We start from the raw sequence: 16,267 nt of genomic DNA, 5'->3' as shown, positions 1-16,267 counted from the left end.
GAATTAGCTACACTGCAACCAGCAACGACATTTAATTCTGCCCACATGTTAATTCATCTGTAATAATAACCCAATATTATAATGTGCTATAATGTAACACTGACAAAGGAAAATTTGCCTGCATAGTAGGGCTGCAACTAACGATTATTGTCATAATCAATTAATCTGTTGATTATTTTTTCAGTTAATCGATTAGTTGTTAGGGTTTCCAAAGCCCAAAATGGCATCTTTAAATGTCTTGTTTTGTCCATAACCCAAAAATAGTCAGTTTACTGTCCCAGATGAGTAAAGCAGCCAGAAAATATTCACATTTGAAACGGAAGATGATAGAACAAGAGAATAGGACGTTTTTTCTTTCAAAAAAGGACTCCAAGTGATTGATCGATTATCAAAATAGTTGCCGATTAATTTAATCGTTGACAACTAATCGAATTGTTGCAGCTCTACTGCATATTACATAGGTCTACTTCTGGATCTAAGTAAAATTTGAAGCATTTACAGTATGGTTGCTTCTAAAGGAATCTGTGTACACTGTGCTAATTTAACTTGAGTAAAGAATCTATATAGTATTTCACCAATCCTAAAAGTGGGAGCTTGATTGCGCGCTACGTGTGTCGCTTCTATGCGCTGTAGTTCTATAAAAGTACCACACATCGCACGGCGTCGGCGTGCACGCACGTAATCTCTCGCTCTGTATTATTGCTCAGAAACCAGCCACCATGGGGAGTTAAGGGGATAGTCGACGGGTTATTTTCTTTAATATTTAATATCAGAAAGCTATCCATATGCTGCGTTTTGGAGCACACAGTTCGCGCCAGTATCCCCAATGCAGCGGATTAAGGGGAACGGGCTTTCAGAGACGGTAGGACAGATACTTTTGTGGAAAACACGGGACGTTAACGTACCTAGCCAAGCTAGCAAGCTATCCCGAACTAGCTAACACGCCAAGCTAGCTGGCGCTGCAGTCAGAGTGGAAAACGTGCCCTCGCTTTCTTGTTTTGTTTGATGTTAGATCGGAGGATTTGTTGGGGTTTATCAGTAGGAAAGTTGGCGTTGCTTCTGTACGAGTTTGCGTGCCACGAATAAATTTACAAAGTACGCTTGTGTTGAAGTGTTTGCATGCAGGCCCGTCTTGTGTGGTTGTAGAGTTTGTTTCTCTACCCATCCCCCACCGTCTTTGCAGGCCAAGATGAATGAGATTCTCACTTCAAAGCACTGGCATTGGTGGTGGCATTGCTGCAAGGCTAGCTAGCTGTCTTAGCTTGTTAACTTTAGTTGGTTATTTAGGAAATGATCTCCAGCTTCACGAAGTGTGTGAGCGATAGCTTTTAAGCTAGCTGTTAAAATGATGACAAAAAGTTAATGGTGAACTTTTGCTTGGAAATGTAACGTTACTCACAGAGCTTTACATTGTTTTGGCTCAGACTGGAGCTAGTCGCAACTAACTGTCAGTGTTAATAACACCTAGTGATAGTTTTTGTGATAAGATTCTCCTCATTTTCAACCACACTAGGTCCTGCTGCATTTTTTTTATGTATATGTTCTGATCGTTTAATTTTGTCCCTTCTTAATACTACATTACAACGTTGGTGTTTGAAAGAGAGAGAGACACATTAAAGGAAAAAACACTCTTAAAGGGCGAACACCTTTCTCAAGATATTACTTCATTTATATATTCCACCATTATTTGATCAGCTAATCATTGACATCAAGATATCCTCTGCAAGAGAGACAGCAGATAGAAAGAATAACACCAAGTTACTCTAGACATCATGTCAGAGACAGTCACTGATGTCACTAACTAGATTTGAGGATGGAAGTTTACATTATATAATTTGGTTTTATGGACATGGTGGCGGAGAGCACTGTCTTGCATGTTGGTCCAAAATCTTGCATAGGTGTGAAGCTGGGTTGAGAGCTGGTGACTGTAAAGGCTGTAGCATTTTATTCACATAATTTTCATACTCACCAATCATTCAGTGAGCCCTGGTGCACGGAAGTGTCTGCATTTGATGTTTCTCCACTCTTTTATTCATATTTTAATTTGTCCCTATCTGCTTGTGTGTGTGTATGTCAGGGGTGGAAATTAACTTTTTGGCTCACCTGTTAAGGTGGTTGGTAGATGAAAAAATCCACCGGCCAAACATATTTTTTAATGGCCATAAAAAGGAATTAATACAAACTTAAAGAAGAGGCCAGAGTGAAATTTTAAGGAAAATTATATTATTGCTATTACATGTACTTAAAACATAACAGTAAATTGTTTTATAAAGTTACAAGATGCTTATTAATCATTCAACTTAAATCTTATCACTGCTCTCTCGTCATGCTTTATCATTCAACTTTTACCTCCTCATCAGACTGCTGACTTTCTACAATCACCATTTCTGGCCTCCTGGTGCGACAGCATCGCAGGTTTTGTGGGATTAGCACTTTTTATAAAGCCTGTGGATCATTCTCCTTGATCTCTGGGGAAGACAGCAGGACCATTAGAAGATCTGACAGTATGTCAGACACTGACTGGACTGCCAGCTAAAAGCTAAAAACACTCAAGTACAACTTTTATAATTTGCTTCTATCACTAGCAGCTTTCACGCTGCCTTATTTCACAGGAGTATTGCAACAATCTGTCAGCTTGCTGCACTTTATGAAAGGTATGGAGCAGATTTTATCTGCATCTGAGCAGGGAAAGTTGGTGGTGACAGACACGAGACAGAAACAATCTGTTTGTGAAAAGCCACAGCCGACATGCCATGGCACGCCGCTGGTTCCGGTACAGTCGGACCGCTATGTGAAAGCACACATGATTGCGGGACAAAAGCCTTTTCACACGGGATAATGCTGCAAACTTTTGTTCAGTATGAATATGTGAATGCAACATAAATGCGGATATTTTTTACGCTCTGATCTCTGGATGAAAGCAGCTACTCTCTCACTCACCCCTCCCGACACCTGTTGCCTGTCCCCTAACGGCCACCCCTTACAAACAACGCCAATCAAACACAAGTAACATGAAAAGAACATAAACAACAACCAATGAAGGCCCCTAATCTGCGTGTTACACGATTTTAGATACCTTGGTACTTTGGGGACCAATTTAAGTGCGACACAACCAACGAGAACGCCAGTCTGGTGCTAATTACTGTCACATAAAAATTATATGCCAAATATATTTACCCGCCAATGTGGCAGGTAGCCTTCCAAAATTTGGTCTCCAAACAGAAAATCCACCCGCATTTGGTGGGTGTTAATTTCCATCGTGTTTGTGTGTATGTGTGTTTATATACACAAAAATTAGCAGTCAGACTCAGTGAAGGTGGTTGAGAGTTGAGTCAGTGATCTTTATCATCTTAGTAATAATGTTTATTTCCTTTGTTTCAACTCCCACTGCTACAACTAACCACGTTCTTATTTCCATCATAGGGTGAATTGTTTGCCAGCAAAGTCATTGCTAGAGGGGAAGATCTGACCTCTGCTTTGTGCAGTCAAAGACATGAGTGTTGTCAGAGAATTACATGGGATTGGGTACAGGGGCGGTGGTGGGGTTGTGGCCTCTCTGAACGGCCCTACCCACTTTACCGAGGATGCTCCACGACCCCCAGTTCCTGGTGAGGAGGGATCTGATGTGGACCCTCCAGTACTGTCAGCCACCTCCCGACCAAACACCCTTTCCCAAACCCTCTGCTATCCCCCGTCATCTACATCATCTAAAATGGGGGATCAGTCAAGTTATGCACCCACCTCATCGTCTGCGACTCCGCGTCGCCCTGATCTGGACTTGGGGTATGAACCTGAGGGCTCTGCTTCACCAACTCCACCTTACCTGAAGTGGGCAGACTCGCTTCACTCTCTCCTAGATGACCAGGAAGGCATCCAGCTGTTCCGAAACTTCCTGTGCCAGGAAGGGTGTGCAGACCTCCTCGACTTCTGGTTTGCTTGCTCAGGGTTCAGGAAGACCAGCCAGGAGAAGAAGGCAAAATTGGCCAAGGCCATCTACAGGAAATACATTGTAGACGGAAGTGGAATTGTCTCCAGGCAGATCAAAGCAGCCACCAAGAGCTTCATTAGGGACTGCGTGGGAAGGCCGCATCCAGACCCTGCCATGTTTGAACAGGTAAACTAATGTTAATAGCGGTTCCTAATAATAAGAGCAATGCATGTTGGATTACATGGGCCATTAGAAGATATCATAGATTACTCACAGGCTGCATTTTCATCCGCATCAGTTCTTTGAAATGGAATTTGAGACTGTTTAAGTATCAGCTAATGCATAACAGCATTGCTGTGCAGGTTGGCAGTGTACAGCAACTGAAACTGAAATGTGGCTGTTGGAAAATAATGTATGCCACCCAAAAAGTACCGCAATTTGCTTTGATGGCAGCGCTGTCCGCAGACTGGTGCTGAGAACCTTTTTTTTCTCACAGCTTTAATCACTTCTCCCATGTACACAGTTCGGGCTTTTTGGCCTACGCCTTTGATGCCATCGTAGTTCAGTTGTGTGTGAGTGTTTACGTATAGATTTGAGTAACTTGACAGCCACGTCTGCGTCCATCAAGACTGGTGTAGTGGGTCCTGAACTTGTAGAGAGTAAATTTGTTCCAAACATGCCAAATTCTATTTCATTTGTAGTATAGAGTATGTTTGTCTATGTACTGCTCATTGAAGAGACTATTTAGGGGACAGGAACAAGTGCCCAGGAACTAAAACTGGACCTGGGTCAAAATTGAGTTACAGAACTTAACTACCTCAAAAGGTTCCCAAATATGTTCCTGTGGCTGTTACAGCCTTGTAGTAAAATTTTAAATAGTATTTCAAAATATGTGACAAAGAAATGATGCAATTATCGTTCCACACATGAGTTTCCTTGTGTTTTTCTGCTCTAGTAAATAAACCACAACAAAAGACCTAATCAGTTAAGTTTAAGTTTCAGGTTTTTTGCTTGTTCATCCGCCTTTGCCCTCTTTCACCGTTGATTTCTTTCATCCTTTCTGTCTTCATTGCTCATTGTTGATACAATGTGAGTTTCCGGAATGTGTGTTTAGACCACATACATATGAGACTTTCACAGATCTCGCTAACGGAGTCTCGGGTCTCCAACTGTAGTTCTTCACACATCACTGCAACAACAAACTTACTCAGAATGAGATTACATAATAATCAACCAAATGAGGCTAGATTCAGTTTTTGTTTTCTCTGCAGCCAACCTTTTCCCACCCTTTCTCTTGCTTTCTTTTCTGTTGCTGTTTTTTTTTTTTTTTAGAAGATTCTGGAAGTCCATTAAATGTTGTATAAACATTATTAAATTTAATTTCCATCCCTGGTTAAAATGCAGGTTCACTAAAGCCCAGTACGTTCCTGGCAGAACATGCCTTCAAACCTGGTCAGGAGTACCACATCGATTCATGTACATTGACCAAATGACATCGACCTGCATGTGGGCATAACACGCCTCTCTGTGTCAGTCTGGATTAAGTAGTAGACTAGTTAGGAGGTTACGTGAATGTGGGGTTACTCTGTGTCATTGTGTTGGTCTGGAGTGGGTATTAGTTTGCCATAGAACCCTATAGTGATCATTTCATATGACAATTGTAGTGACCAAAATTATCACGGTATTGTTAAAATGTGCTGAAAATGATCAGAATGTACTGAAACCATTTCACCAAGTTTTATATCGGAAACCACAAATAAAATAAACTTTTCGTTAGCCTAACCTATAAAATAACAGCCTTATGTGAAAATCAAACGTGCATTATCTTTAAATGTAATATTTTATATCACTATACAAGTGAATGCATTGACTTCATGCACAATAATATTATACAAATTAGTCTCAAGAAGACAGTGATAGCAATTGCAATTTGCCCAGCAACTGACATAAACACAGGGGAATCTAGAGAGCCTATTGCGTATCTCCTGTTGGAACTCTTTTACAACTAATTTGACGACTGCCGGATATGTTGGTTGGGTGACTCAGTTGTGTAACGTGTTATCTTGTGCTGTGGGCGAATAGAGCCTGCAGACGAGTGACACATACCAGTTAGGCCTACCGCAGCAGAATGTGTAGTGTTTTTACAAGAGTAGCTAAAACTGAGTGCTTAAGTTTACAGATAAAGCAGAGCTAGAAGTTAACTCACCCTGCGTTCGCTATAAGGCAGTTTTCGTCAGTCAAGTTTCCCTCAGCACTGTTGTCATTGACCCAAACAATGTGTACAGTAATATCAACTGTCTGGAATTTTACCATGGTTTATTATTAACCTGGTAACCATTTCATCCCTAATGATCGTAGTTACCTTTGTCACATTTCTATTCAGGCGCTTCGCAGTGTTGGAATTTTGTTTAGCTTAAGTCAAGAGAAAATCTGCGAGTCGATAGCAAGTTCAACACCTTTCAGGCCATTTTTGCTTCAGTCTGAAAATAGTGTGTCATTGACTGGTGGACTTACTTAAGTGATTAGAAATTGTGTGCATAAAGGTAACATCTTTGGGCATCATTCACTTTTGTGTCCAGCTTTTTGTGACCACTGTGTTTATTTGCTCCAGGCCCAGACAGAGATTCAGGCCATGATGGAGGAGAACACCTACCCTTTGTTTCTTAAGTCGGATCTGTACCTGGAGTACACACGGACAGGAGGAGAGAGCCCCAAGCCTAACCCCAGTGATCAGAGCCCTTCATCGGGTCCAGCCAAGCCTGTGCCTGGGTACTTACCCACACTCGCTGAGGATGAGGAATGGAGGTGAGATGATGCACAACTAATATTGCTCAGGATCCATGCCTGTCATCTGGAACAATAAATTCCACTGACTTTTCTGAGCGCAACACTAACAAAACGTGAAAACATTCTTAGAACTTGGGAAATAATTAATGTTTCTGATGTTTAACTAACATTTCTAATTTTATCTGATCTTAGGTGTGGAGGCGGAGGAGTGAGGGAGGTGGAGGAAGAGAAAGATGAGGAGGAGTGTGGGGACACCCCAGCTGGTAGGCTGACTCAGAGCCTGCTGATGCAGACAGCACCGCAGAGAGCCTCAGCTGACAGGAGGAGGCCGGACAGAAGGGAGTACAGGTGTGTGTGTGCGCGCGCGCACATGTCCCAAGGTTCTTGGATTAAAGATTGTGCTGTCTTACAATTTATATTATTTCCTATCACGATGAGAGATATTGAAATATTGTAAATATCAGGATTGGATCATTGGTCATTTACGCAACATTGGTGGTGGTACAAATATTTTACCTTTCATTTTTTATACCTCCCTATGTAGTGTACACCAGTGGAGTTTACCCATTTAACTGTAATAGTTAATTGCGGGGATGAACTGTCTTAAAACACTGCTTTCTTTGCAAATCTAGTTATATCCTTTTTAATGTAATAAACATATACAAGTACATTTCATCATAGAAATATCTGCTGATTTTTTTTAAATTAAATAAAAATTTAAAAATAAAAAAATTGTATCAACCTGAACAATGGTTGGCTTGTTACACTTATTTAGAAGCTACAAAAGTGTTGTTTTCTGGATAAAATTTTCTGTTAATTCTAATGTAAAATTCATGGATTACTTCTAGGTTTATGCAGATCCTTGTACATGTATCAACATTTTAATGTGAGCTCACTGTATTATAATGTCTCTACTCATCCTCAGACCATGGCGGGAGCCAGTAAACCCATACTACGCAAACATGGGCTATGCTCGTGCTCCAGCAACCAGTGCCAATGACAGTGAGCAGCAGAGCATGTCTAGTGATGCTGACACACTGTCACTGACTGACAGCAGTGTGTAAGTACACACAGATGAATCCAGAATTACTGCATATATTTAATTCATTCACTCCTTCATTCATTGACTGGATTTAAACATGTTTAATTACAACGCTGGTTTTCAGGATGAGTGAGATGTAAGCATCTGTGTTTGATGGTTGTTTATCTGTGTCTTTGTTGGCAGAGATGGTATTCCTCCATACAGATATCGGAAGCAGCATCGTAAAGAGATGCATGAAAGTGCCAAAGCCAATGGACGTGTGCCCCTACCTCATATACCTGTGAGTTCTACAATGTTAATAATTAAGGTTAATTTACTAAAATGCCTTCTGAATTTTAGCAGCAGATATGTATGAGTTTGTGGCATGTAATTTTTGTGTTTTGTCGATACACAGCGCACGTACCGCATGCCAAAGGACGTCCACGTAGACCCTGAGAGGTTTGCAGCGGAGCTCATCAGCAGGCTGGAGACGGTTGTCAGAGAGAGAGAGGCTCAGGAAAGACTTGAAGAGAGGCTGAAGAGAGTACGACTGGTGAGTGTAGAGTGTGTGTGTGTGTGTGTGTTGTGATTTTATTCTGAATTATGAGTGTAATTTGCAGTAAATTGAAGAACTTCTACAGTTTCTTTTTTTAGTAATGGCGAACTGTGTGGTCCGCAAATCGGCTCACAGTGAGTTCAGCATTCACGCAGGAGAAACACAGATGGTATAGGCTAGGAATTTATAACTGAACTATGGCCAGGATGCACACATTTTTATTTCTTTTACTGTGTGGAAATCTGATGTTTTCACATCACTGATGATGATCAAATCTAGGTGTGGAAACATCAGGAACCACATGCACGTGACTAAAAACTGATATTCACATATCACTCACTCCTCCAATATTTGTCAACACAGTCAACATAAATTCTGATTTGGGTACAGCCCTAATTGTTATGTTTAAATTATTTCTTCTTTTTTTTTATCCATCACTATGGTAAACAAACCTTTTATGTGCATAATTTGAAAAAAGGCATCTGTACTTTTGCTGTTGTGCTACTAGATCTGTTGACGTTTTCTTTCACTCGGACTACAGTTTCATCACCACCTGCTCATATTTGCATACGGTATCACCTTACAACAAGCTGTATGTCCACTGGGAACAAACGCTTTATTGGGTTATGAATCCACTAGCAGGGCTACTTAGTGGAAATCAGTGTTTTGAAATTTGTACTCGGTTCTAAATGTTATATGCATTTAGTAACTTGTGCATGCCGCTTAACAATAAATCCTGCAGTGTTTGTTATTTATTTTTAAAGGTAACATTTAGTTAAAATTACATGGACATAGCATGTTCTGCCAGATTTAACCATAGGCTGTTAAACATTCATGTTTGATGAAGTCTCTTGTTTTTAATAACCTCATAGATGCCATTATTTGTCTGACATTTACGAGCACAGAAGTTTGGTACAGGCTTTTATTCATTGTATTTCTTACTCCTTGTCTTTGTGTGTACATACTGGTGTTTACAGTGTGCATGTCCAGTTGGACATAAAATATTTGACGTCTTCTCCCAACAGGAAGAAGAGGGCGACGATGCTGACATCTCCGTAACGACCTCCATATCTTCTCATAGCATACCACTCCCCCTCCCTTCATCATTTCCACCTCTTTACGGTGCTCGTTATTCAGAGACCACTGCTAACACGGCAACTGTCGCCACTTATGGCGGCCTGGTTGCCATGGAGGATTCCCATGACGACGACCCGGAATCTATTTTGGATGAGCACGTACAGCGCGTGATGAAAACGCCTGGCTGCCAGTCACCAGGGGCAACCAACAGCACCTTAGGAGGAGGGGGTCGACATTCTCCTCCCAAATCATCACGTTCACCTGATGGGGGCATCGGCCCGCCTCACTACCCTCCACACCGAGGGGGAGGTCACAGTCTGCCTGCTGCCGGGGTCAAAGGTAAGAGGCTGTGGAAGGGAAGGGGGGGTGGAAGGGGGAGAGATTGGAGAGACTGGACTGAACACCCAAACACATTAGCAGCTCCCAACTATTGTACCGTAACTCAACATCTATATTTTTCTTACTGTGAACAAATCCCATGAAAAGACCCAAACCAACGATACATTATATACACAGTTCTTTATTTTCTGACTTTCCTGCCCTGGCTGTGGCACTGATTCCCAAGCCCACTGGTTCTAACTGGAGACGTACATCTTTAAAAAAAAATGGGTAATAGATGTGTATATATTATAGATAGATAGATAGATATAATATAGATGTATAGATCTAGTTTTTTAAAGGCTCTGTTATTTCCTAAAACACCTGGGAATTGTAGTTTTTGGTAAAATTTTACTCAAACAGGAGGAAATATTTCTTGTTGGGGATTTGTTTTTCAGCAGCAGATGATTACACATTATACTGTGCTATTCAATAATGTGCTTGTGCTGTCACATTATAGAATATGACCAGTACTCAGAAGTAAAGAAAAAGCCACAGTCCTGGCTTTATAAAGACATTTTACAAACATTTCCTAGTGAGCCATAGCTGGAGAGGTTTGCTCTTCAGGTGTAGAATATAATGTGAGATGATGCTAAAGAGAGTCCTGAATCCAGGGCACCATTTCATATTTAATTCATGTTCTTTACATTATGCTTCAAATTTTACTTGAGTATAGGATGTATTGAAAAGAGGGTAGTATGTCACTATCAATTCTCACTGTCATGTCTGCCCTAGGTGTGCATCACCACAAGCAACTGTATCACCACAGAGGAAGAGAAGGGCAGGAGGAGGCGGGCTCTAGGTCTCAGGCCAACTTCCTGTGGAACGGAGACCCAGCCAGCCAGTACGCAGGGAGAAGTCGTAACTATGCCGACGGGGCTGGAGCCAGCACAATTGAGGGCATGGGTTACAGGTAGGCTAGTGTGGTTGTATGTGCTGATATTTGATAGGTATCCAGCAAACTGCATGTGCCATCTTTCATTCAAATGACCTCAACTGGTTTGCTTTTTTTGTTACCTGTTCGTTTTGCAGTAGTAAAGGCAGCACGCTATCACGGCGAGGTTGTAAGAAGGCATCAGAGACATCAGGCAAACCTGACGAGTGTGGGCGTGGCATGGAGGCCCAGGTACCACATGAGGATCTGGAGAGAAACCAGAAGATCCTGCAGTGGATGATGGAAGGAGACAGGCAAAGAAAGAGCACACATGGGTGAGTAATATTACATGTATTAGTTGTGATTAATAAAGAGCCATGGAGTCTTACCCATAGACAGTTGGCATTGAATCCGGCCTAGTCCCTTTGCTGCCTGTCCCCTCTCTTTCTTCCCTGCCTTTCCTGGCTCTCTCAACTGTTTATTTTATTTATCGTTATTTTATTTATTGTTCGATATGCTTCGCTTCCTTTACTATAAAGCTACGTATTTTTAGTCATGTCCTTTTGATATTCATCGTCTCTCCCTCACTTCTTGCTTTTCCAGCGGCAGCACCAGTAGCTCCAGGAGGACGGGAACCACCAGCGAGTCACCACGTCCAACTTCAGTGGAGCGACCTGGAGCTGTGCACCCCTGGGTCTCTGCCCAGCTGCGTAACAACCCTTCTTCAGTGTCCCCTGTCATCCCCGTCTCATCGTCCGCCCAGGTCCAGCCCTCGCACCCTTTTATCCAGGACCCAGCTATGCCCCCAAACCCGGCTCCCAATCCCCTCACCCAGCTGGAGGAGGCTAGGAGGAGGCTGGAGGAGGAGAGGAGGAGGAACGCACTACAGCAGGCCAAGCAGAGGTAGGTGTCAAGTCAGTTTTATCAGTGTAGCCTAAAATCACATCTTTGCCCCTGAGGGCTCTAACTTGTGTCTGTGTTTGCATGTATTGAGTGTTCTGACATGGCTTTTGCTTTCTTTTAAGGCATAAGTCTGGTAAGCGCCAAGTGTGTGAGAACATGACAGTGGCTTACTACTTTTGTGGAGAGCCAATCCCATACCGAACATCAGTCAAAGGCCGGGTGGTGACTTTGGGTCAGTTCAAGGAGCTCCTTACCAAAAAGGGCCATTACAGGTGAGAACAACAAAAAAAGGATATCACATTTTCAAGAAACCATTGTTTGGCGCTGTAATAATCGAGCATATCCATTTTTTTGGTGTGTGTGCAGGTTCTACTTTAAGAAAGTGAGTGACGAGTTTGACTGTGGTGTCGTGTTCGAGGAGGTCCGCGACGATGACGCCATCTTGCCTATCTTCGAGGAGAAGATCATTGGGAAGGTGGAGAAGGTTGACTGAAATGTGGGAACAGGAAGATGACACAGAATTGCAAAAAGATCATTTGGAGAAACAAAAGGAGATGGGAAGAGAACATTGAGGTTGGATTAGAAATTCAGCTGTGAGAAAACAGATGAGTGAAAGAAAGTAGAAAGATGGAAGGAGCAATGTGTGACAGAAGGGAGATTGCGCCGCATGGTAGAAGCTCGAGTATTAGGGAGGTGGTTATTTTGATTGAATATCTGGACACCTGCTTGGATCAAACCCACATACAGTGAAGAAGCTTGGCCGGATGAAACAGCAGCGGAGGAAAGGAACATAAATGAATTCACCTGTCTTGTCTCCCCTGTGGATATTCGAGGAGCGCTTTTAATCTGATGTCTGATCAGTCTTCCACTTCCACCGCGATGGATGGAAAAGGGTGAGGGGACTGTTGGAAGGAGAGAGGATCAAGTAGTCTTCCACTTCTGCTCTGGAGGAGTCTGTCCTCCGCAGACCATTATGATGCTGCTACATTACCACGGAAACTCTTCAATCGGTGCTCAGGACAGTAAAGAAAGCAGTTATGTTCCGTTCGGGAGTCTCGCTGCCTTTTGCTGTCTCTGTTCCTCATCAGCTGGTGACAAGGGGAGAGGACAGATGATTTTGGGGAGTGGACCTTTGCCCTGCTTCTCCTCTTGTTGACTTCATAGCCTCAAAACAGAAACTTTCTCACCCTTGATTCCTAGATGTCATGTAGTGATCTCTCACATCAACATGTTCAGACAACAGTTCTCCACACAACTTGTTTACCAAAGCTACATATTTTTGATAAGACAAGTATCCTAGCTACTTGTTTCATTTTATTTGAATTATGTATGTACAAGGCAGGTACTATTACTTATTAATGCAGCCTAATTTCGTTATATCTCAACTTAATGTTGTATTATTGTGTATGTTTTGAAGCTAGTTCATTAGTCATTTCAGGGCAGCCATTTTGTTTTTGTTTTTCTCCTTTATAAAATACACTCCTGCACCTCAATTCAGTAATGTTTAACTTTTGAGTGTGCAGTTCTGCTTTCCTGCACAATGGATTTTAATTATAGGACTTCTTCTTCTTCTTTTTTCCACCCTCAAATTCTCATGATAAACAAGAGTGCACACTAACGGTGTGCCATCGTTGACCACAGTATCTGTTGTTTTTAACAGGGCACACTATCACCTCATGTACATGATATTTTTCTGCTGTACTGAGAGCCTGTGTATGTAAATCCGAACTCAGTCTAGGTGCCTGCCTGCCTGGCCAGTGCCATTACTATGTAGAATGCTTATTCTGAAGCGTGGCGAGTGTTGAACGCTTGTGTTATGTGCGCCTGAACTCAGCCAAAGAGCATATTGTGTGTCCCATATGCCTACATGCGTGTCTGTGCAGTCAAAGTCCACGAGTATCAAATGTACTTTTTCATCTTGAGCAGAAGGGAATCTTCTTCCTCTTGCAGATTCCTCAACTTCAATAATTTTAGCTTAACAATGAGTTAAAAATCTGCAGCTTACCTTAATAGAATAGTTTGACATTTTGGGAAATGTGCTTATTTGCTTTCCTGTCGAGTTAAGTAAGAAAATTGATACCATTCTGATCTCTGTACAGCAAATATAAAGCTACAGCCAGCAGTTTATTAGTTTAGCTTAGCATAAAGGTGGAAAACAAACGATTACGCTGGCTTTAATATAAAGTAAACAAACTTGGGCTGCAACTGCTGACTGATTTTGTTTTATTTATTTTTTTTAATTTTAAGAGTTTTTATCAGTTTACTCAGCCAGTTAATATCTTGATTAATTGGTCTATAAAATGTCAAGCCCAAGCCAATGTATAAAAATTGCTTGTTTTGTCCAACCAACATTTTGAAACATGATTTTCAGAATAGATTTAGAAGCTGGAATTAGAGATCATTGGGCATTTCTACTTGAAAATTATTTTAATCTATTACAAAGTTATTTTTCAGTTGTCTAATCAATTTAAATTTCTCCATTAAAGCAAACTAGATATAATGTGTTAACTAGTGAGCCATAAAGATGCTGGTAGGTGGGTTTAGTTTCCTCTGGACAGAGCCAGGCTAACAGTTTCCCTCTGTTTCCAGTCTTTATGCTAAGCTAACCCAACCTGCGACTGCCTGCAGCTCCATGTGTAACGCGCAGACAAGGGATCAATCGAGCTCTTAGCAAGAAACTGAGCGTGTTTCATAAAAAAAGTCAAAGTATTCCTTCAGACTCCTCACATCGGTACAGTACTGCAGCATATCATATAAAGCACCGTGCAGACAGAGCACTGATCACACACCAGCTATGTAAGCTGAATGTAATTTGACCTTTTTTATTTTAATTTTACCTACCGCGTCCTCAAAGGAAATCTCATTGGTCATTGTTGCTGTCTTCAGTATTGATCTCAACCAGTTGGCTTGATTGAGTGTGTTGTGTTATCTATGCTGGTAGTTAATTGAATGTGTTCTTCAAACAAAGAGGTCCTACCGTATATCATGCAGGAATGTCAAATACAATGTGTCCTGGGATTCTGCCCAGTGAGGGGAAACATACGATCATAAAACACATTTGTCCTTACTTCAACCCATTATGCCTTCAATATGAAATAAAAATTTTAGATATGTATTTGTTTATAAAAAAAAAATGTAATTTTAATAATCACCAAGCATGTTCTTTATTAGGAATGTTTTCCTGATGAGTTGAATTATCTATTTTGTTTTAATGTTTATGTGCAAACTGCAACAGCCCTCTGATATATTTTATCTGTTTTGTTAGCCCAGGGACAGTTGAATGACAACATTTGTTAAAAGTTGTTTCTTGTGATTATGATTCGATGAACAAAACAAACAACTGCGTCTGTTGTGTTGTCAGTTTGTGTGAAACACAGTGCCTTTACCATGTTATCTTTCAAAAAATCTTTATTGAACCAATCTATGCTTTTAATGTAAGTTTTTATTTTCAGTCAGTCCTGTTGTATTTCTAGCTGCAGTCATGCTTGCTCACTTCTGTTCTGATAGATCCTCTGCTGTAAATATGTACATTTTCATTTCATATGTCTTCAGACCTGCATTACATGTCCATGGTGTTTCTGTTTTTCAAAGGTAAACGCCAAGATGTCACTGTGCTGGTTCCACTTGTACATTTCTTTTAAAAAGGTACTTCATAATAAAGATGTTGAATAAACACATTGTATGTGTTCAATTAATTTTCCTGATTTTTTTGACTTACCCTAACGTAATACTGCACATGCTTTTCAACCCTTTCATAAGACAGTGCCTCCTTGCTCTTTAAATAACGTAGGCCTTTTATTTTTACTCATCATTGTAGGAAATGCACAGGTGTTAGCGATAACATTAACAATGGCTTTATTTGAGTGTCCCAGTAAGCCGTGACATGTATGCAGCATGCAGCATGCACCTGGACCCTGAAGTTAAACAGAATTCAGCCACCATTAATATTTTTATTTACACCTGTGCTCTTCCTACTGAGACGTAAAACATGCTATTTCTTCATTGTGTTGTTTAAGGAAGAAGTATATTTTCCAAAAATCTATAAATTACTTACATGGTCCGGATCTGTGGAGTACATTTACTCAGGTACTGTTTGGAGGTTCTTGTGTAGTACTTCTATTTTCTGCTATGTTCTACTTTACTTCACTACAATTCAGAGACGTGTTGAATATTGCACTTTGTAGCATTGCACTTTTTAGTATACTTTGCGGGTGGATAGTTCCTACAACAAACATGACAACAACTTAAAAGTAATATTTAAGTTAAAACTGACAAAATGCTACATTTTAAGCTTAATCATTTGATTATTGGCGCTTCATAGTGATCATTAAGTAATGAGTACTTTTACTTTTAATACATTCAGTATATTTTGCAGGACTTTTGCTCATAACTTCATTAATCTTCATTTTATCAGACTGCTTACTTATGGGTGGAATCTGAATGTCTTAAGTCAAAACATTTTTACCTACAAAGCATTAAAACTTATTTGCCTGTATTTGAACAAGGCCTAGAAAATACTTTTCCCCCCTCAGCTTTGTTACATACACATGAAAGTTCTTTAGTGAGTAATTTGATTAGTGTTCCTTTGTCTAAAAATAATAGGTGCTGAAGTATAAGACAGTCTTATTAGACCACTTATTGTGTAAGGTTGCTGGAATTAACTTAAAAACACTGGAGAAGTTTCTGGTAGGTGCTGAGTAATATACACATTGAAGGCATTAATTTACGTGTTAAGTCAATATT

At 40.8% G+C, this 16,267-nt stretch overlaps 1 protein-coding gene across 1 annotated transcript; it reads left to right on the top strand.

Moving 5' to 3' along the window:
- The first annotated feature begins 696 nt into the window (after positions 1-696).
- On the top strand, positions 697-15,197 carry LOC123969640 (axin-1-like). The gene is made up of 13 exons (XM_046047221.1): positions 697-862; positions 3,424-4,114; positions 6,540-6,733; positions 6,908-7,063; positions 7,641-7,775; positions 7,941-8,037; positions 8,152-8,289; positions 9,318-9,708; positions 10,483-10,660; positions 10,780-10,956; positions 11,225-11,524; positions 11,647-11,796; positions 11,891-15,197. The coding sequence occupies exons 2-13, from the start codon at positions 3,494-3,496 to the stop codon at positions 12,015-12,017; spliced, it is 2,664 nt and encodes an 887-aa protein (XP_045903177.1). The 5' UTR covers positions 697-862; positions 3,424-3,493; the 3' UTR covers positions 12,018-15,197.
- The last annotated feature ends 1,070 nt before the right edge of the window (positions 15,198-16,267 follow it).

Source organism: Micropterus dolomieu, linkage group LG04, assembly GCF_021292245.1.
Source record: "Micropterus dolomieu isolate WLL.071019.BEF.003 ecotype Adirondacks linkage group LG04, ASM2129224v1, whole genome shotgun sequence".
NCBI lineage: Eukaryota > Metazoa > Chordata > Actinopteri > Centrarchiformes > Centrarchidae > Micropterus > Micropterus dolomieu.
The sequence above is the reverse complement of the archived record's forward strand: the minus strand, read 5'-3'. Positions and strand labels throughout refer to the sequence as shown.